General features: G+C 36.7%; 1 protein-coding gene across 5 annotated transcripts in view; it reads right to left on the bottom strand.

The window, feature by feature from the left end:
* Positions 1-1391: 1391 nt before the first annotated feature.
* Positions 1392-23290, bottom strand: part of cobll1b (cordon-bleu WH2 repeat protein like 1b) — a 66309-nt gene continuing 44410 nt past the window's right edge. For 4 of the 5 annotated variants that reach the window (XM_089133435.1, XM_039683502.2, XM_089133436.1 and 1 more), the window contains 11 exons: positions 22222-22429; positions 21106-21331; positions 20915-20965; positions 20676-20773; positions 20243-20464; positions 18471-18609; positions 13029-13257; positions 12100-12164; positions 8299-9596; positions 4270-4395; positions 1392-2379 (listed from right to left, as the gene is read on the bottom strand). In XM_089133435.1, the coding sequence (XP_088989561.1) occupies positions 2305-2379; positions 4270-4395; positions 8299-9596; positions 12100-12164; positions 13029-13257; positions 18471-18609; positions 20243-20464; positions 20676-20773; positions 20915-20965; positions 21106-21331; positions 22222-22429 (2737 nt within the window). In that variant the 3' untranslated portion in view covers positions 1392-2304. The remainder of the gene's footprint in view (positions 2380-4269; positions 4396-8298; positions 9597-12099; positions 12165-13028; positions 13258-18470; positions 18610-20242; positions 20465-20675; positions 20774-20914; positions 20966-21105; positions 21332-22221; positions 22430-23290) is intronic. The other variant, XM_039683503.2, reaches the window with a different exon arrangement.

Raw genomic sequence — 23290 nt, 5'->3', positions numbered from 1 at the left:
AAAGTATGATATACAAAAAGTACGATGTTTCTTTATCTTGCTTTTTTTGTTGCATTTTTATCTCCTTGCATTAAGCAAGAAAAGAAAGTGGAAGTAAATTCAAGAGATTTTAAAAAACAAGTGAACAGAAAAAAAAATAACATGAAAGATTAAGAAAATGTAAGAAAAGAATGAAGAAAGTGCAAGACAGAAAAAGAGATTGAAAAAAAGCAAGTTGAAGAAAAGGCAAGTAAGCAATAAAAAAATATAATGTATATGCAAATGAAAGAATAAAAGATGAAGATTATGCAAGAAAAGGTAAGAAAATTGCAAGACCAAAAATGCAAGAAAAGAAAGATGAAGAAAATGTAAGTAATGAAAAGAAAAAAAATTAGCATGCAGGTAAATGAATGAAAGATGAAGAAATGCAAGACACTGTGAGACAGGTCTGAAAAAAAGAAATATAAGAAAATTAAAAGAAAATGGAGAAGTTGCAGAGAAAGAAAAAAAGAAAGGGGATATTTTCTCCAACAGATGCCTTTTTGATCATCACACTCGATCAGAATAACATCTTTGAATTGAGATGAGAATGATATCTGTTTCTTTATTAATGTTGTATATGATGGATCATGACATCTTCATAATCATGACATGTTATATGAAGTTTTATGCATGTTTGTGACAACTGTCATAAAGTGTCATTCGCTCAATTATGTCATTTTTAATGCAAATATGACATTGTTTGGAATGTGTTTGTCTCTGCGCCTTTAAAACAGAAGAATGACACACATAAATATAATATAATATATAAGAAAGTGTCAGTCAAGTCAGTGTCAGATTGCTGTAATAGATCCCTATTTAAAGGAGTAGTTCACTTTATAAAAAGACTTTTGCTGATAATTTACTCACCCCCATGTCATCCAAGATGTCCATGTGTTTCTTTCTTCAGTCGAAAAGAAATTAAGGTTCTTGATGAAAACATTCCAGGATTTTTCTCCATATAATGGACTTCAATGGGGTCCAAACAGTTCAAGGTCCAAAAGACACTTTCAGAGCAAACTGCAAACTGTTCAAACAGGCTTTAAACGATTCCAGACTATAAATAAGGGTCTTATCAAGCGAAACGATCGCTCATTTAATAAATAAATAACAAAGTTTAAGTTTTATAAGCACAAATGGTCGCCTGTGATGCGCGTTCGTGACTCTCCTATTCGAACTCGTTCATTAAAATGAACGAATCTTTTTCCGAGTCAACTCGTTCGTTTGAATGAACCAAAATGACTCGTTCATTTTGATAAACGAGTTCGTAAACACAACTACTTTACAGTGTTCACAACGTGGCTGAAATCAGACTTATTACACCTTGACATCCTCACAGCATCAAAAACATAAAAAAATACACAATCCCAGGATACAAACTGTTATACTTTAATACAGAAAAGAGAGGAGAGTTAAACTCAAATGATACAGCAGTTTTCTCCTCAGAATGAACGAAAAGCCCAGTGTTGGCAACAGCTCGGATTAATCATTTGTTGTTGTGGGATCCAGAAAACTGTTCAATGTCATAGCATATTATTATTTAAACATACTATAATTGCAGCCCATAATTACCGATACAGTCTGCACTGATACTTGGCAAGGGATTAAGGTGTGACTGAAGACGTTTCAGTCCCATTTTTATTGGCTAATAATTACATCAATTATTATATAATAATTTAAACAAAATTAGGCCTCAAAATAGATCAGAGCATTTTCTTTCACATCTGCCTATTTACAAATTCATAATTCAAGAAACAACACAAAAATACATTTTTAATATATGATAACATTATGAGGATCTCTGTTATTTTTATTGAGAGCGGAAATAGTGTGATAGATATTAACTGAATTGTCAATCTGAAGAATAAATTAAAACTATAGTTCGTCTCCACGCTATTTGAACAATCATTTTTTATTAAAATAATAATTCGCTCAAAAAAATGAAAAAAAAATCATTTTTGTCCTTTTAGGAGCTTGAAAGATTTAATATGTCACTATTAAGTGTTTATATTTATTTTATATTATATTTAAGGCATGTTGCGACTAATAAAAAAAACGGCTGTGTGAAGAAAAAAGATACAGCACACTGTAGGTGAAAGGGAAACACTGCGCTCTACGCAGTTCTGTCCACATCCAGATAAAAAGTACTGAAAGTCTTCAGATTTGTGAGACACCTAAAAATCATGATATTTTAATCACTGCAAAAAGAAAGACAGACGATTTCCTCACGACCTGCAGAATGTTTGAGGGTTGTGTCAATGCAGGATTAAGGCATGTCGAAATGCTTCATTCTTCCGCTGAATGAAAGACTTCCGATATTCCCTTCAATGAAGGAGACGGTGCTAAAGATGCTTCACACCCCTGAGGACACACAAACAAACTTTACAATTAACAAAGAACTTTTATAAAGGATACGTCATAGATGGTGTAAAGGACCTTTAAAGGGATAGTTCACTTTGAAATTAATTTTTGGTATGTTTTAGCTTACCTTTGTCTTTGTTTCCGGAGTAGTTTCAATTTTGATATTTTTAAGTCAAACCGTTCTTGTCTATCAGTCATATAATGGATGTCTATGGTCACCACCTCAAAGAGCATGCACAGAGAAGTCCAAATTAAACATGATTTAATGACTCGTAAATGTAAGTACACATCGATGGCCTAAGACACGAAACGAGCGTTTTGTGTGAGAAAACGAACAGTATTTATATCATTTAACCACAACCACGCCCAAGTGATCTGAGGGTGCGGGATGTGGGCGCTTTGTGACTGTGGTTACAAGAGGTAAAAACGTTATAAATACTATTCGTTTTCTCACAAAAACCGCTCGTTTCGTGTCTTAGGCCATCAATGTGTACTTACATTTACGAGTCATTAAATCATGTTTAATTTGGACTTCTCTGTGCATGCTCTTTGAGGTGGTGACCATAGACCTCCATTATATGAGTGACAGACAAGAACGGTTTGACCTAAAAACATTAAAATTGAAACTACTCCGGAAACAAAGACAAATGCTCTTGAGGTAAGCCAATACATATAAAAACTAAATTTCAAAGTGAACTATCCCTTTAATGTAGGGGTGTCACAATCTCAGAAAACGATTAAAAAAAAAAAAAAAAAAATATATATATATATATATATATATATATATATATATATATATATATATATCGCAATACAAAAAATAATCAATTTGTAAGGTGGATATCGTGAAAAAAAATATGTTTTCAGAGTTTTAGTGTCAGTAACGACATTAAACTACTAAATATAATGTTGAATATAATGTATTATAATGCAATGGGGGCAGTGTTGGGTAAGTTACTCTAAAAAAGTAATTAATTACTACTAGTTACTAATTACCTCTTCAACAGTGTAATTAGATTACTGTACTAATTACTCTCTCTAAAAAGTATTTAATTACTTTTAATTACTAATTACTTTCAAAATCCCATTTCAATCTCAACCAGCTGAATAATACAAGGAAGGATAGACATGAATCTGTTTTAATTCTTTCAAATAAATATAAAATTGCATGAATTATCCTTAAACAGACCAAGGTGGAGAAGGTTACATTATAAAAACATACTTTTTAGCATCAGACAATACATTGATGTTAAACCCACTGTTTTATGTCTGATCTCATGACATTTCACACGTTTTTCATACATATTTTACAATAATTCATATGAATTTGTACGAGTGTGGTCGTACTATTTAGACACCTCATAAAATGCATACGAATCGCTGTGAGATCGGATTGATCTATACACAGTATTTACCTCAATTACATCAGAAGTAACTGAAGAGTAATCCCTTACTTTACATTTTCAAGGGGAAAAAAAGTAATTAAATTACAGTTCAACACTGAATGGGGGAATATTTGTGGGTCCTGATAATGTCAAATGTCTGATGTTACCAGTAAAAAGAGGCTTACATTATTTTAAATAGATCTAGTCAGTGACAGCACAAGCTTTTCGTCTAAAATATATACATATTTAAGCTTCAGAATCATGATTATTTTCATTCTGGTGTCTCCATTGTCCTGTGCATTGGGTTACGAGCAAAAAATCCAAGCCTATTCATTTACACACACATTTTTGTTAACCTTTTATCACATGCCTTGGAGTATCACAATAATATCGTATCGTGATTCAGTATGGTGATATGTATCAGGGTTTAAAGTGAAAGTTACTGTTTTATCAGGGTTTTCTGAGTGGTTCTATGATGGTTAGATCTAGAGTTAGATTCACTCACTGGTGACGCTTGAGTATTTCCAATCTTACATGTTCCCATGCCTGCGTCCCGGGACGAGCTCGGCTCTGCTGTGTGTGATGGGGCCTCTCTGGATCTCTCTGTGCCTCCTTCTCTATTGTCTGTCACCTGTGGTCCACAGGGGGGAAGAAAACACACAATACACACTGAGCATGATGCGCACTAGGCAGGCACAGGGTCCGAGAAAAGAGACACTGCTGGTTCTGCGTCACGCGCATAAATCGCATGAAGAAGACACAGGATAGACTGTTTCACTGTACTCCTGCTGACAGACACTCACACACACATTACAAAGACTACACTCACACACACGTGCATAAAATAATGCATTGACAGCTTGAAAATTAAGGGGGCTAAAAAAATTATGTTTTATTCATTATATATTATTATCATTAACAATAACAACGATTTAACTGAATAAAAATGTTCCCCCTTTTGTAAATTACACCGATTATTAATAAGTCTCTTCTACTCATCAAGGCTCCATTTACTTAATCAAAAATGCAGTAAAAATAGTAATATAAATTTTTGAAATAATATTAAAATTCACTAACACATTTTGTACTTGAATTAGGGGTGTGCAAAGATTAATCGCGATTAATCGCATCCAAAATAAAAGTTTGTGTTTACATAATATATGTGGGTGCACTGTGTATAATTATTTTGTAAATATAAATACATATGCATGAATGTATATATTTAAGATTTATTTGCATGTAAAAATACATAATCTATACTGTATATAAATATAAATATATGCATGTGTGTGTATTTATATATACAAAATAATTATACACAGCACACACAAATATATTATGTAATCTAGGGCTGTCAAACCATTAATTGCATCCAAAATAAAAGTTTGTGTTTACATAATATATGTGGGTGCACTGTGTATAATTATTATATATATATATATATATATATATATATATATATATATATATATATATATATATAAACACACACATGCTTGTATATATTTAAGAAATATTTTCATGTATATACTGTGCATAGATTTATATATAATTTATATTATATATAAATATTTTATATATAAATAATTTTTTTTTCTTAAATATATATATATATGTTTATAATTATACACAGTGCACCCACATATATTATGTAAAACACAAACGTTTATTTTGGATGTGATTAATCGCAATTAATCTTTGCAAGGCTCGAATTTGAATATATTTTAAAATATCTTTTATTTCTGTGTTGCAAATCTGAATTTTCAGGAAACTATGATCTGAACAGAAAGCTCAAACGAACAGCAAATATTTTAATCAAAAATATTTTGTAACATTATTAATGTCTTTACTGTCACTACAATTTAAAGTGCCTTTGCTAAATACAAGTATTAATTTATCTGTCTTCCACAGGAGCAATTATATTTTGATCATTTTCATTTATATGCACAAACACAACGACAACATTATTTACATACACCATCAGTCATAAGTTTAGACACACTTGACTGAATCTTCTCATAAATGTTTCTTAAAAATTATTTAAAGCCATCAGCAAACAAAAGCTTTTACTCAAGACTGATGGGCAAACATATATTGTATACGCTGACTGCACACACACAGGGCCCTGCATCACTAAACACGCTCACAGTTGACCCCAGCGACACAACAACAAAAGACGAATAGACAGGTCAATCCGGGACATAGATTAATGAGTCATGTGTGTCAATACATTGAGTGCACACACAGCCATCACAATGAGTGTCATCCAACTCCCAGTATTAATTTACCAGCGCCTGAGTGTATTTCACAATAGATTATTTACTTACGCAAAAACGGTGGTACAATGAGGCTACAAAAGGTGAGCCGAGTACTGATAGCAGAACCACTGCACGCTTCATACATACATGCTAGTTTTTGAGTGAATCTTATCAAATCTATAAGACACAGACATGACATGGCCATTTTTTACACCCAAATTATTTTACAATTATAAGGTTTTTTGATCTTTTTTTCATGATCCATTTTATATGCAGTATATAGGGCCTCGTTTTTAATTTTGCAATGTGTTACGGTGACATTTTGGGTGGTGCGGGGCACAACGTAACACTTTTTGACTTTCGGGTTTAGAGTATTTAAGTTTCCCCCACATTAATTTCAAACATGTCTAGTTACAATTCTGTGGTTTTGTTTTATTAATACAGTGTATACTTTTTTCTTGATTTACCCTGAAAGAATGGAAGTGAAATGTGACAACATGCCCCATGGGTGGGGTACATTGTAACATCACCATATGACAGCAAAATGCTATCTGATCTAATCAAAAAAATATATATATACAAATCAAACCAAAATATTTTCTTAATAAAATACAATTATTAACTTTTTCATATAAAATAATGGCAGTTTGACAACAAACACACCGGAAAACACAGCAATACAGCATAGTTCAAAACAAAATAATAATTAATAATTTCTAAACATTGACTGTCAGTCGTTATTGACATGTTTCTCATGTTTTCTCAATATAATTCATAAAAGTATAGAATATAATAGCATATTTCTAATAGGGGCGCAGCGTGGATCGGCGTTCGTAGATCGACTGGTAGAGACTATTTATCAAAGATGGCTTCTTCCTGTATTCGCGAAGTTGACTGTGTGTATAAAATATCTTCTTATTAAACCGTATGGACACTGACAAAGTTCTCAATGCTTCGGTTTGAATGTAGGGACCCTTATTATGCTGTCGTGTTAGTGTGGGGCTATTTTGAGCCTTGTTAGTGGTAATTTTTATTTGTCATTACTCTATGCCCTATATACTTGCGTTATAGGCTAAACTGTTTTTATAAATAAAACTATTTACATTCAGCAATCATGAAAACAAATCTCAGAGAACGGTTGACTAGGTAACAATGTGTAATTAGTGTAATTCATTTTGCGCCGGAGTTCTCCTTTAAAAAACAGCTCAAACTGAACCTGTTCAATGATTCTAATAGGAATCAATGATAACCAGTCTCTCCAGAAAAACGCTATTATGCGATCGCCGAATTCAATGCAAAATCAGCCGCATATTTATGCGGGGGCCGCATTTTTTCAAATACGCCGCACTTTCGCCGCATAAATTGCCGATTTCCGTGCAAAATATGCAGGGTTTGCATAATTTCAAAATCCTCGCATTTTCGTTGCAAAAAAAGTCACATGTATCTTAGCAGAAAGTTGAAAAATGTTGCGTTTGCTTCACACAAGAGCAGCCATTTCCCTCTGTTTCCATGGGAACGTTATGAAGTGACGCAATTACGCGACGCCAGACAGACTCACGGAGGCGATTGACATCTCACAAATCGAACTCGTATAACTGTCTGTCGCACGTTCTACCGTCACATCGTTACTTAATAAACAACATAAGATAAAACAAGTAGCATCAAACAGAAATTACCCGCACACATGGGGCGTTCGAGGCGCACATATAACACTGCAGAGAGTTCAACAGGGAGCGCGCAGCTCTTAAAGGGGCCACACCTTATTTAAACTCGTTACAGTCTGAAATAAAACAAGATGAGAAATTAAATATTCCCAGCACTTTCTATGATGTAGTATGCTTGCTTATCAAAGGAAGTAATAAGAAATGACTCTTACATTAACAGGATGTTGGGGGAAATCACTTTTTTTCTCTTTTTCATCAAACCGCAATTTTTGCAAGTTCCCTCAATTTTTGCAAATTCCTGCAATTTAAAATTGCATAAATATCCCGCATATTCCATCGCATTTCTAAAGAAAACGGGGCGCGTAATCAATCAATTTTTTGCCCGCAACAATCACAAAAAAACTCTGCGTTTTTCTGGAAGGACTGGTAATACTATAATGGTAAATGTTATATATAAATCGCACATTTTTTTCAAATTACCACCACAAAATCAGTCATTTTGATCGCAAAAAATCACAAAAAAAAATCGTGAAATCCTTGAGGGACTGAATAACAATAATTAACAAAATTATTGATTCACCAACAAACTGTTGAGGTCGAGACGGTACTCACAGTGCTCGTCGGCGACTCGGGCGAATCTCTAACGGATCTCTGTGTTGTGAGAGGATGTGTGCGTGGTGACTCCCCCGGGGCATGATGGGACAGAGAATGGGTCCTCTTCACCGCAGAGGACACGGCCTGAGCGAAGCGAGAAGGCGTTTTGGGCAAGTACGGTTTGGGCGCAGCAAAGCTTCTCAACTTCTCCAAACTCAGTGAAGGTGTGGGGTTAGCGGGAAGACTCTTCTGATGGGGCAGAAACGGCGGGAACTGTGAAGATTTGGGCCGCGGACCGTCCACCTCTGCATTCTGAGGTGAAGGTTTATCACTCGCGCTTGCACTTTCCTCATCTTCCCATTGGACTGGTGGCGGCGGAGGAGGGAAGACGTCCGGCGCGACAAACGCATCTGACTGCGGGCCGCTTGTGTCTTCTTTTGGACGGGTTGCAGGACTGCTACTGTTGCTGCTGTTGCTACTGCTACTGCCGACGCTCGCTCGGCGTACGGCCGCGGAGATCACGTAGTCCCCGGGCGATCGCTTGTGCTGCGGCAGGCGGAAAGAGGCTGGCTTGGGTCTTGTTGCAGGTGGAACTTTCTTGTCTTTGACTGCGGATTCGGTTCCTTCTGGAGGTGACGTACGAGGACTAGTTGGCGCGAAGACGTCCTGATGGCCGTTAAGAGCAACCGTGCCATTTGAGGCAGGTTTGCAATCCACACTAGGCTCCAGAGTCAACTCTACCCCAAAGAAACGGAGCTTTTCTAGAGATTTCTGAGGCACGATGGTGTAGGTGGTCATGCCGACTTTGGGCGTGTATTCCCGGGTGAGCTCGTTTGATGGTTTTGGTTTGGGTTCGGCATCTACAATATAGTGGACGCTTCCCGCTTTAGAGGCTGGTGTAGATGTCAAGTCTTTAGATGGTTGGATCGCGGGTGCTTGTGGTTCAGGAACTTGCAGCTCTTCTGTGGAAGTGGCTATGTCTCGCTTTATTCCTGTTGGGGATGTAGACGGGGCCATGATGGGTTCAGTGCATAAGCTCGATGGCTTAGTAGGTGTTTGAGGTTCTGCCTGCATGTGGGTCTCGGTTTGAGTGAAGTTGGTTTCGGGCGTCCAAGATGAACGGCTGGGCTCAGGGGAAGCCGCAGTCGTGTCTGAATCAAAGAACTGGGCTTGCAAAGTCTGGACGCCGCATTCAGATGTCTGAGGCGTGTTGATCAAAGACGCAGGCTTCTCTGTGGTGTTCACAGAAACCTTTTCCAGAACAGGGACACTTTCAGGCGGATGAATTGCCTCTTCTGTCTTTTCCACCAGGGGCTCTATAAAAAGAGAAGACAAAGTCATGCAGCGAAGCCTTTTATTTAGTTACTAGAGTTTCACTGGAATCCATAGCCCATAGCATATTGCACATCAAACTGCTTTCTTATGACTTTTTATAGGGATTGTGTCATGAGGAATCAAATTTTCCTGAGAATTACTGAGATTAAAGAGTTCAACTGTGAATTTCAGAACTCAAAACTTCAGTCCAACCAGAGCATTTATTGAAATTGAGCTGCCAAAACGAGACATTCAGAAATTAAAGTTCACTGAGGCTGTGGTTCCCAAAATTTTCAGTGTCATCATACGCCCGGAGGCTTTTAACATCATTCTACACCTTTTACATTAAAGGGTACATATCATGCTTTTAAATCTTTCATTTTTGCTTATAAATCATACATTTGTGGTCTATAGACCTAGATGGCATAGTGCAAGTGAAATGTTTGTCAGTGTACGTGTAATCACTTTTAAAGCACTGTTACGTAATTTTATATATAGATTTATCTGCCGACTTAATGACTCTAAAAATGAAATTATTGTGAGTTTAATAAATGTGAGGGTTAGTACTACACGGTATCAGTCAAAGCTGTGGAGACACTGGTACTGGTGTTTTCTGTGAGTCTATGTCACAAAATTGTATGGTTGTTGTAATGGATTGTATGGGTCGTGTTTTTTTTTGTTTTTTTTGTTTGTTTGTTTGTTTTTCTCCTTCTTTTTTTTTTAAAAAATGGACTTTGAGTCTGTAATAAAGTTTTGATTGATTGATTGATTATATAAAGCATAACTGCAATGCTTGGGTCTGAATTCCTCATTATTATAGCTCCACAGGCCCCTTTTCTGATGTGCTTTTGTGAGCAAGTCGTTTCGAAGCGGCCCCTTTAAATAAAAGGAGTTGCGTCTTTCCCCGCCCGCTCTCCAGGTCGATGAGTTCACGGTCGGTTCAACTCCCCACATTCGCCATTATTGTAGTTTGATTAGAGATGTACGATTACTAGCTTCAAAGAACATTTTTTCACACGTAAACAAAATGTCAACAACAGAAGACTTGCCTTACATATTCGAGCCAGAGCTAGCGAGTTGAAAAAGACGACGACGAACCTGCAGAACAACCACTTCTTTGGTATGTGAGTTAACTGTTTTGTGTTATTAGTGAAAGTCGACTATTTCTCTTGTTAAAACAAGCACACTGACAAGATAAATGACTACGGTCTGATCTTACCACTAAAAATCCGTATTGATAATAATATGATAACTTACGTTTAGAAAGCGTCAGAAAACAGGTTGTTGAAGGGGGATCCTTGAAGTGCTTCAGGTCACTACATCCAACAACCGAACATTTTGACTTGCCCTCTCGTAACTTCTGCATCATTGAGCTCGGACTACAAAATCGGAGCGAGAAATAATAATGGCGGATTGCTCGAAGTGTTGGACCGCTAGTCGATGTCCTTATTTGTCAGTTCTGCTGCAAATACTGTGACGTAATTGTTCAAAAAACGTCATAGAGAACAGAAAAATCTGAACAGGTTGAAAAATATGACCAAAACAGAATATAAAGATATAAACGAAGCACCTGAAGAGAATAATTTCATCTTTTCTGTACTTACAAACACTCCAAATATACAACAAAATGCATTTAAGGGCTAAAAAAGTGGATTTTGCATGATATGTAATTGGATTTTTCAGTGCATTTTTTACTTAATAAATAATGATTTAAAAAAAAAAATGTTCAAAAAATGTTCAAAAGCGAAGTGATACTTTTAAATATGAAACTAAAACCCCCAGTTGGTAGCGGAAAGTCAGTGTCTTCTTCATTCATTCATTCAGTAATGAAGCAAGTGGCTGAATTTATGAATGGGTCATTGAATCATTGACTCTCGCGATTTGCGTTTGAAGCCCCAACTTCGTTCACGAAACACTGTTGTGTTGCAGTTTTGCTGTGGAACTACAGTACTATTTTGTTGCAAAATAAAGCAAATAATACAAAACTGTGTTAAAATTGTATTTATTACACTTTTGTTTGTTGTACGAAATCAATGCCACATTTACAATCATGTGGATATTTGGGGAAAATTGCATTCTTGCTCGTATGAAATTATCAATATTAAACGCAAGAACACAAGGGCTACGTTTTTGTATTGAAGAGAGTCTGAAATCCATCTCTGCACAGTCTGTGTGTATATGTGTTCTTCATACAAGTAAGTGCTGATACCTGTACTTTTACAAAGATATATTGGTCGAGAACGGCAGTATTTTAGCGAGATTTGCTAAGGCAGCATATCAGCTCGCAACTTATCATATGCATACTGCTCGTGTGGATGCAGTCAGTTTTGACAGGAGGTAATTTGATTGGATGTATTTGATGTCCTGTTAGAAATCATGCTCGGGTTAAATGTTATTTAAGTTGGAGTAGAATTAACATACTCCAGTTTGGAAACCACTGCACTAAGAAAAAACATTGAGTCAAATCTGAGGTGTTGAAGGATCCCAACCATCGGTGAAGCTTACCTATCTCTTCTGATTGGATATGAGAGCTTGCGGCCTGGTCCGACTTCACTGTGCCTTCAGCTACTCTGTCAAGGGTAAAAACCATGTAATGTTTAAAAAACACATTTAATGAAATAAATTACCTACAATTAATTTAAAATGAGAAAATCAAAAATCATTAACATTAAGGCTGTCAAAATGGAAGGTTAACATTATTTTTATTTTTTTTTTTGTAAAAATATTTAACAAAATTAAAGCAGGATCCATTTTTCCCATTGTTCTCTTTGGCACTCGAACGGACAAAAACACACAAAAACATGCCGACAATGCCTGCTTTTTCCAAGTATCCTCGTAAGCACAGTCTTAAATGAGTTAAATAAAGTCTTAAATGACAGTAAAGAGTTGGTTATGTGTCAGATCCACATTGTGTGCGATGTCTTAAAGTGACAGCAGCCTAATAAACCTGTTGCTGTCTGTCATTAATGTTAATCAAAAAACAAAAGACTGATAAAATCAGTCCCTGCTCTTGACTGAACAACTTTTGTAGCTTTAATGAGGATTAATCAATGTTATAATGAAGTGAAGACTGTGAAGTGTTTGATAACTACTCAATTTCCCGCATGTTAGATCAAATATTTAGAAAACCCGTCTTGATGTTGTTCTACAGTAATTTGGAATTAACCGTGTAATTATTACAATATAAAAATATATTTAAATGTTAATGCTAAGCCTAATCACAATTAATTACATTGTTTTAATCGACTGACAGCACTAATTTATATACATTTATTAAAACAAACCTAACTCTACTTTAATATAAGAATCAATAGGTTTCATTTCTAGGTTGCTTTGTGTCATTACAGTTTTCTGAATGGTTGCTGGTCTCAAATTTGTTACCTGCCACTGAATATAAATGAACACACTGTGCACTGAGCTTCTAATGAACATACTCTGCATCTGTGGACAGGTCACATGATGGATTGTCTCTGGACGTCCCACTGTCCAGAATCTCAGAATCCTGAGAAGGAGACGCTGTCCCAGCTCGGCCCGAGTCCAGGGAGATGTCGGCGGACAGGTTTAGGCTGCTGTCATCCTCCAGGTGCTCCTCCTGCACATCGCCGGACACATGCATTTCTTCCTGTTCCTTGATCTCCTCCAGAGGAGACTCCAACACTGGTTCTGCAGTGCAAAATCATGAGAAATGCAGAAAGTCAATTGCTTAAATATTAAAAAGTACAGTTTTTCACTGTATCCCTAAACAGCACTGAAGCACGGGTTTCCACATCAAAACTGAAGTGATGCCTATTCTCATGCAGGAGCAGCTGATAGAAAGAGAGAGGTGTGGCATTTGCAGCGTTAAAGGAGTAGTTCACTTTAAAAAAAAAAAAAAAAAAAAAGTTTGCTGATTATTTACTCACCCCCATTTCATCCAAGATGTCCATGTCTTTCTTTCTTCAGTCGAAAAGAAATGAAGGTTTTTGATGAAAACATTCCTGGATTTTTCTCCATATAATGGACTTCAATGGGGTCCAAACGGTTCCAAATGAGAGTTTCAGTGCAGCTTCAAAGGGCTTTAAACGATTCCAGACGATGAATAAGGGTCTTATCTAGCGAAACGATCGCTCATTTAAAAAATAAATAAAAAAGTTTAAGTTTTATAAGCACAAATGCTCGCCTTGCTCTGTTCTTTGATGCGCGTTCGTGACTCTCCTGTTCGAACTCGTTCATCAAAATGAACGAATCTTTTTTCGAGTCATTTCGTTCATTGAATTAACCAAATGACTCAAAAAAAGATTCGTTCATTTTGAAAAACTGTACTTTTTAATATTTAAGCAATTGACTTTCTCTGTTTCTCAAGATTTTACACTGAAAATCTTCGGCTTACACTTCCGAAATCTTACACTTCGGCTTCATCACTGTCTCCTCTCCACCAGTAAGCTGGTGTGTGGTGAGCGTTCTGGCGCAATATGGCTGCCGTCGCATCATCGAGGACGCTGCACATTGGTGGTGGTTGAGGAGATCCCCACCCCTCTATGTGAAGTGCTTTGAGTGTCCAGAAAAGCACTATATAAATGTAACGAATTATTATTTTTATTATTGAAAAAAGATTTGTTCATTTTGATGAAGGAGTTCGAACAGGAGAGTCACGAACGCGCATCACAGAACAGAGCAAGGCGAGCATTTGTGCTTATAAAACTTAAACTTTTTTACTTATTTTTTAAATGACAGATTGCTTCGCTTGATAAGACCCTTCTTTATCGTCTGGTGTTGTTTAAAGCCCTTTGAAGCTGTACTGAAACTCTCATTTGGACCTTGAACCGTTTGGACCCCATTGAAGTCCATTATATGGAAAAAAAATCAAAAACCTGAATTTCTTTTCGACTGAAGAAAGAAAAACATGGACATCTTGGATGACATGGGGGTGAGTAAATTAGCAGCAAAAGTTTTTTAAAAGTGAACTATTCCTTTAAATATGCTCCTCAGACTGAGCGAGTGGCGTTAATTAAGACGTCTCGCTTCTCTCGCCTGATTCAGCTCTTCAATCGTCCTCTCTGGAGACCAGCGAGATAAAGAAACACGCTGAGAGCTGTCTCTGTGATCTCTCCCAGACACTGCTCTTCGATCTCTGCTCCATTCTGAGCTCTTACTTAACTGTTTATTATGGCTCTTTATATATTTATTTTCTTTCTCAGTCATTAGACTGTAAGCATAACTGTAACCTAAACTTCACGAGGACGACTGCGCATTGTTTTTTAATGTAAACGATTGTAATTACCCCCAAAAACTATACATCATTAAAAAGATCTAAGACTCAAGCTTCAGTATTTGACCTCTATTTTATTCTGAAAATCTTATAGTTGCCGATATGTCTTAATTTGTTTCAGGAGTTATAAAAAAAGAAAAAAAAAAATGAGTCAACAGCACCTTTAATATGAATTATGACCGTCAGCCGATCCCATTCAGAAAAACAAAAACAAATCCTGTACGGTCCCCATGAAAGCGCTTGACAAAACAACGTTCCTCAGGGCTTTTAGTTCAAAATTGTGCAGATTTTGAGAAATATCGATAGATTTTCATGTTTACTTTCATCGAATTTCTCTAAAGAGGAGTAATATTTATATAAATATTACCCAAATAAGGCAGTGCTTTGACTGTGCAAATGTGTAGTGTTGACTTGAGCTTGCATTGGGGAAAGTCTCGTGAAACTCAATATGCAACTAAGCAAAAGTTGCAAAAGCATTCATAAAATACACTTGTAAGAAACAAAACCAAGTGAATGATCCCTGCTGGGTCTCGGAAGGCCGTCCTTGTGTAGTTATGAACAATGAGAAATGTTTCGGTCCCTGATTAAACAGCACTGCTTACTTCATAGAAAAAAAATGCATTTGACAAAACTATTTGTTTTGTGCTGCTTTCATGGAGAAGTTTTGTCCAAAGGCGTACACCCCTTCAACACTGCTTGAGCGACAGGCTCAACACTCCCATTAAAGTCAACAAAGCTTTAAAGTACAGTTTTCAACCTTGTGTCGATTTCAGCAGGACCGGTTCGGTTGCATCGCTCTCTTCCAGCGTGAAAATTTATGAAAAGATTACATTTGCTTCATGGGTCAGAAAATATATTGAAAGCACCAAGTTATTATGATCTTTTAAAACTCCAACAAACGGAATATAACTGATCGAACAAGAGATTTACATTATAAATTAAGTTTATACATTTCTTCTATGCCCTATTTCCTGTAGAGGACTTGTGGACAGTCTTAGATAGATAGATAGATGGATGGATGGATGGAAGGATGGATAGATGGATAGATGGATAGATAGATAGATAGATAGATAGATAGATAGATAGATAGATAGATAGATAGATAGATAGATAGATAGATAGATAGATAGATAGATAGATAGATAGATGGATGGATGGATAGATGGATGGATGGATGAAAGGATGGATAGATGGATAGATGGATAGATGGATAGATAGATAGATAGATAGATAGATAGATAGATAGATAGATAGATAGATAGATAGATAGATAGATAGATAGATAGATAGATAGATAGATAGATAGATAGATAGATAGATAGACAGACAGACAGACAGACAGACAGACAGACAGACAGACAGACAGACAGACAAACGGACGGACGGACGGACGGACGGACGGACGGACAGAAAGACAGACAGACAGACAGACACACAGACAGACAGACAGACAGACAGACAGACAGACAGACAGACAGACAGACAGACAGACAGACAGATAGATAGATAGATAGATAGATAGATAGATAGATAGATAGATAGATAGATAGGTAGATAATTGTCTAATTCCTCATGATTTCCATCCAGGGAAATGTCAGGTTGAACGCTTGCGTAATCACGTTTGCTCATATAACACTTCTGATGAAATGTCATAGTTGTGTTTACACCCAGGAGGAACTCTCACACACACTCACACACCACAGCTGTGGCCCATTTGCAACCGTTTGCCCGTACGTGTGTACGAGTGTGAGAAAGAGTCTAACTAATACAGCTGCAAACATTTAACCGAGTGTTACATAGTAAATTCTCACCAGCACAGCCACCACCCAACTCAGCAGACCCGAAACCTAGACCACTGCATTCTGGGATTTACATAGATTTAGAAGTTAGAATGATGCTAAGCTTTGCTAATGATACTCTAATAAACTGGACACACAAACATTGGGTAATTTGATTAATAGCTACTTTTCAAATTAATTAAATATATTTATATCCCCCGGGGCTTGTAGATCAAATCAGAGAAAGTGGTGATGGGTGTGTTCAACCACTAGGTGGAGACAAAACACACAGAAAGTCAAAGGCAACACACACTGGCCCATCTGCACTGTCCCCAAATGCCCACTCATTTAAAGAACAGCTGCTGTGTTCATTCAAGCCCTTTCACACAAAAAATCCTCTGAATAATGACACATTAATAGCCTAAACTCGAAATAATTTTTTTTTTTTTTACTTTTCCAACCTCTGCCAACAGATTACAGAGCACGAAACATGACGAAATAGCCAAGATACTAAATTCTTGTATCTTGGCTCATATAAACACAGGGTTGTTCCTGCATTAAAATCTTTTTTTTTTCAATATTAAACATTCTAAATAACTAATAATATAACTTTTTTTAGTAGAATGATAAAGTCTATACTTCATTTTTATTGCAATTATAGCAGTTGTAGTTATAGTTTCTAAATGTGTTTAGGTAATCTTTTTGATTTTTTTTTTCTAAAGTTTGTTTTATAGAAACTATAATATACGTTAGTCTCATAGCGTAATTGCCTAAGTCATATTTCAATGTCTTTGGAAAACAAGAATAAACACAAAATGACTTCGGCAATTATGCTATGAGGCTAATAAAATAATATTCTATAAAGTAACTTTTATAATTATTATAGTATTTAGTAGAAAAACTATATTAATATAATAAATATATAATATAGCAAAATCTTTTAGAAATGTAATTGTTTACAAATCAAATTCCAAAGATGCCTCCAGATGTTTCAATAATTAACAATAACATTATATTCTCTTTGTTAACAAAGTGTTTTTAAAAGAGTAGTTCACTTTTGCTGATAATTTACTCACCCCCATGTCATCCAAGATGTCCATGTCTTTCTTTCTTCAGTTGAAAAGAAATTAAGGTTTTTGATGAAAACATTCAGGATTTTTTTCTCCATATAATGGACTTCAATGGGGTCCAAACGGTTCAAGGTCCAAAAGAGAGTTTCAGTGCAGCTTCAAAGGGCTTTAAACGACACCAGACGATGAATAAGAGTCTTATCAAGCGAAACGATCGCTCATTTAAAAAATAAATAACAAAGTTTAAGTTTTATAAGCACAAATGCTCGCCTTGCTCTGTTCTGTGATGAGCGTTCGTGACTCTCTTGTTCGAACTCGTTAATCAAAATAAACAAATCTTTTTTCGAGTCATTTGGTTAATTCAACAAACGAAATGACTTGAACAAATATTAAAGATAAAACTTAAACTTTGCTATTCATTTTTGAAATAGATAAGACCCTTATTCATCGCCTGGTGTCGTTTAAAGCCCTTTGAAGCTGCACTGAAACTCTCATTTGGACCTTGAACCGTTTGGACCCCATTGAAGTCCATTACATGGAGAAAAATCCTGGAATGTTTTCATCAAAAACCTTAATTTCTTGGGTGGATGACATGCGGGTGAGTAAATAATCAGCAAAAGTTGTTTTAAAAGTGAACTACTCCAATTTAAATTATTTAGTGAATCCGAATGTAATGATTGTGTGGACGCAGTGCACAGAAGCTACCACCATTTTGAGCTAAGAAAACCCCTGAAACTACTGGTGAACACAAGCCTACTCTCAGAAAGTCTTCAGACCGACCTGTCATGCCTCTGTCCAGCGTGGTCTCGTCAGGAGAGGCCGGGCTGCTCGAGGTGGGGGGCGGGGGGGCCTTACGCTTGGTGGAAGACTTCTTGAAGGACGACTCTGTCGAGGATCCCCGGCTCAGAGGGGCCATATTCTTTGGAAAGCAGGCAGAGGGACAGTAATAAATGTGACATATAATTCCAAATATTTGGCTGTGGAAAACGTAACCACATTCCCTAATGACAAGGTGATGAAATGACTCAACCCAGCGCCGAGTTTACGTAGAAACAAAACAAATACTGTGAAAGCAAGGTTTAACCGCTCATTGTTTTTGCAGAGTGCCGTTTATACATAGATACTTGGTCTTTGAACTGAGGTTATGAAATAACAGGTTACCGAATATATTTCCTTGTCTTTAAAAGACTTCCAAGACAATGAAGCCCAAAAGAGTGCCTGGAAACTTAAAAATGTCATATTTTCTATAGTTTGTTATATAGAAACCCAAATAAAATAAAATAAAACTTTATAAAACCAAACAAAATATAGCTTGTCAAGTTTCTGTCTTTAAAAGACTTCCACAACAACGAAGGCTCATGTAGGCTTAAAGGGATAGTTCACTTTGAAATTAATGTTTGTTACAGTATGTTTTAGCTTACCTCAAGGGCATCCAAGATGTAGGTGTCTTTGTTTCCACAGTAGTTTCAATTTTGATATTTTTAGGTCAAACCGTTCTTGTCTGTCAGTCATATAATGGCGGTCTATGGTCACCACCTCAAAGAGCATGCACAGAGAAGTCCAAATTAAACAAGATTTAATAACTCGTACATGTAAGTACACATTGATGGCCTAAGACACTGTGTGAGAAAACGAACAGTATTTATATAGTTTTACCTCTTGTAAGCACAGCCACGTCCAAGTGATCTGAGGGCACGGGCGCTTTGTGGTTGTGGTAACAAAAGGGTAAAACGATATAAATACTGTTCGTTTTCTCACACAGAGTCTTAGGCCATCAACGTGTACTTACATTTATGAGTCATTAAATCATGTTTAATTTTGACTTCTCTGTGCATGCTCTTTGAGGTGGTGACCATAGACCTCCATTATATGACTGACAGACAAGAACGGTTTGATACTGCGGAAACAAAGACACCTACATCTTGGATGCTCTTGAGGTAAGCTAAAACATATCAAAAATTAATTTCAAAGTGAACTTGTCTTTTTTGGGGTCACAGCATTTCGCATGAGACCACTAGTGAACTGCTTTTTTGTGTTCTTTTCTAATTTTAAATACAAAGTACTCATTACAAGTCATATCAGAAAAACACATTTGAGAATGTCTTAGAATCTGGATTGTGCGTCTTTTGCATTAATGATAATAGCACTGGACCTACATGAACAAAACCTGATTCTCACAATCTAAACAATGCTGGGTTGTTTTAACCCAAATGTTGGGTCAAAAAATGTCATTTCAAATTTCACTTTCAACTGTAATTGCATTTTTAACCCAACATTTGGCTTTGTCCATATTTGACCCAACATTTGGGTTGAAACAAGAGCATCTTTGAGCTTCAATGGAAGAAACATATGACCATCTGCACAAAGAGCCACAAAACCTATGTCACTCAATTACTTGCATTTGATTAGTCACCAAAGAATAGTGCAGAATTCTTCCTCAAAAACTGTGTTTACATGAAAATGTTTCAATCTGATCTCAGACTTTCGGACTGCATGTTCAAGCCAAGTTTTCCTAGTAAATATTAACTGAATCCCAGAACAGCGCCACATACCTGGTTACCATCAGGATGCACATCCCCGTGGTTATGACTGAGGTCACTAGGCATGCTCTGCGACATCATGCTAGGTGGCAACGGGGCTCGTCTTTTCTTTGGCGTGTCGGAGGGCATGGTATTGGAATCGTACGTTATCGGTGAATGCGTGCTGAAGGAACTCATGCTGACCGGCCTCTGTTTCCTGTGCACTGGAGATGCCGGTGCACTCACGGTCATAGACTTTAACGAGAGACAGCCAATCGCAAGTCAGCACACTCCCAGCCAGTCCCACAGGTGAGCCAATCACAAGTAAGTAAAGTCTTTACCAATTTGCATAAAACAAATATGACCACTGGTGCTCAGGGAATGTTTACAAAGACATGTAAAACACACATGCCTTTGACCTTTTTTTCAAAGCAAATTTTTCAAAGCAAAGGATTTCATAACTCACCTGTTCAGATTGCTTCTTACTTCCTTTCCGAAATAAGCTGAAAGTCCGCTTATTTTCTTTCTCCCTCTTGATTTTCTCTCTCCCATGATGAAATATTTCTGTGATTTAATGCATTTAGTAGTTAGAGGAATAGTTCATGCAAAAATAAACAATATTTCAACTTTATATCATTTTAGAATTACTTTCATTTCCAATTAAGTATTCTTTTAAAAAGGAAAATGTAATGTTGATGAACTTACCTGAGTGAGTAGGTGATGGAGGCAGACTTATGGGACTTGCAGGGCTAATAACTGCGAGAAAAGAAGCAAACCCAAGAGCACAGTATAATGAAAATGTTTTGCAGAGTATCTCAAAGTCACCTTAAGAAAACCAGTCCTGCATGATTGAGTCATTTTAATGTACTTAGCATAAACACACACTGGGCTCTGACCTCTGGTGTCTCTTGCATACACTTCCCTCAGACCGAAGTCATTGAGGGAGCTTCTCAAGTCCAAAGTGTCTTCCGAGTGGACGTTTCGTAGTAAAACTGTGGTCTGCGGGTCAAATTCACATTTCTCACAGATAGCCGGAAGCAGTTCTCGTAGAGGAACCCGAGGACTCACCCTGAGAATGGTTTTCTGGGTTTTCTTGAAGTTTATCACTAATCGTACGGTTGCCTGAAAGAGAAGAGAGAAGAAAAATAAGTGCTACTTATTTAAGTACGGGGTTGCCATATAGTGATGGCTTGGTGTTAAATGATAGTTCACTTTTAAAAAAACTTTTGCTGATCATTTACTCACCGCCTTGTCATCCAAGATGTCCATGTCTTTCTTTCTTCAGTCGAAAAGAAATTAAGGTTTTTGATGAAAACATTCCAGGATTTTTCTCCATATAATGGACTTCAATGGGGTCCAAACGGTTCAAGGTCCAAAAGAGCGTTTCAGTGCAAACTGTTCAAAGGGCTTTAAACGATTCCAGACGATGAAGAAGGGTCTTATCAAGCGAAACGCTCATTTAATAAATAAATAACAAAGTTAAAATTTTATAAGCTCAAATGGTCGCCTTGCTCTATTCTGTGATGCACGTTTGTGACTCTCCTGTTCATCAAAATGAACGAATCTTTAAAGTCAATTAGTTCATTTCGTTCGTTGAATGAACCAAATGACTCCAAATTGAATCATTTAAAGCCCTTTTGAACAGTTTGCAGTTTGCACTGAAAGTGTCTTTTGGACCTTGAACCATTTGGTTCCCATTGGATATGGAGAAAAATCCTGGAATGTTTTCATCAAAAACCTTCATTTCTTTTTGACTGAAGAAAGAAAGACATGGACATCTTGGATGACATGGGGGTGAGTAAATTATCAGCAAAAGTTTTTTTTTTTTTAATGTGAACTACTCCTTTAACTTTGCAACACTGCCACTGTTATTGAACTGAATTAGATCGACACTGAGCTAAGAGTGTTGAGCTGAATGACACTATTATCTTTTACAGAGCTCAATTCATAATCAATTTTGATTTAATGGGGACTTAATTCACGTTTAAGATACAATGGCGTATACAGTATACCTCCGGCATAAGTGATCCTGTCCTTTTGATTTTCTCTTCCATGCCTTTCGGTTTTAGCAGGATCTTCTCAGCCCCGAGGGCTCCGATAAGGGCGTTGGGTTTGAACTTCACATTGTTCCTGTTGGCGGAGACGAGCTCTATGGTGTGGCCAGAAGGGTTCAGGTGGTACTTTGCACAAAGCATGACCAGCAGGTCCATCATGGGTTTGCTGAAAAACATGCAAACTTTTAATATCAATTGCTCATTTTATGTTTCACAGAAGACATAAAATTGGGTTGGAATGAATGATATGAAGTTGAATACATGGGGACAAAAAATTCATTATTTAGTGAACTTTTCCTTAGGGACACAAGAATCTGTGTTTTACGATTTCAAAAAGAAATCATTTTTTTCCATCATATTTTGTTGTTGAATTAAAGCCAAAGCCCCAGGAAACATGTGACTCCGACACAAGCTTTGCTGTGAAGTATCAAGTATTTGCATTAATGCTATTTTGCTGCAGGGAAGACTTGGCGACCCCTTATCAAGGAAGTCCAATTGATGGTTTTTCAAGTGTTTGTGACAATAACAATAAAGTCATGTGAACAAATAATATTTTGGTCTTCCATGGAACACAAGGACCGTTGTTGTAAATAATGAGTAAATGAAGACAGAATTGTCATTTTTCGTGAACCGTTCCTTTAACACTGCACTAACAAACAGTGAGGATCATTTCAAATGTGGTTTTCCATTGACTCCTGTTAGGCTTCAGTGAAAACTATGACCTATATGCTTGACACATTGCATTCTGAAAGTGTGGAAAATCCTTTCGAGACAGCTTATGACACAAAAAAGCTTTCCAGCTGCTTTTGGAATTCTGGGATCTGAGAAACCTTTGGAAACACAGAGCCAATAATTTAATCCTGCTAAGAAGGAGGCCAGCAAGTCTGGGTGGCACACATTTAGAAAAGCAGGTGAAGAATTTGATTATTAATGCCTTTATGTTGAATTTGGTTTCAGTTTTAGCATTAATCAGGCACAACGTTGAACTTAGGAAAATTAGGTTTCATGCAGGTGATTCGGGATCAAA

This window comes from Pimephales promelas, chromosome 7 (genome assembly GCF_988280905.1).
Source record: "Pimephales promelas chromosome 7, fPimPro1.hap1.1, whole genome shotgun sequence".
In the NCBI taxonomy this organism is placed as follows: domain Eukaryota; kingdom Metazoa; phylum Chordata; class Actinopteri; order Cypriniformes; family Leuciscidae; genus Pimephales; species Pimephales promelas.
Note: the sequence above shows the minus strand (reverse complement) of the source record. Positions and strands in the feature narration are given on the sequence as shown.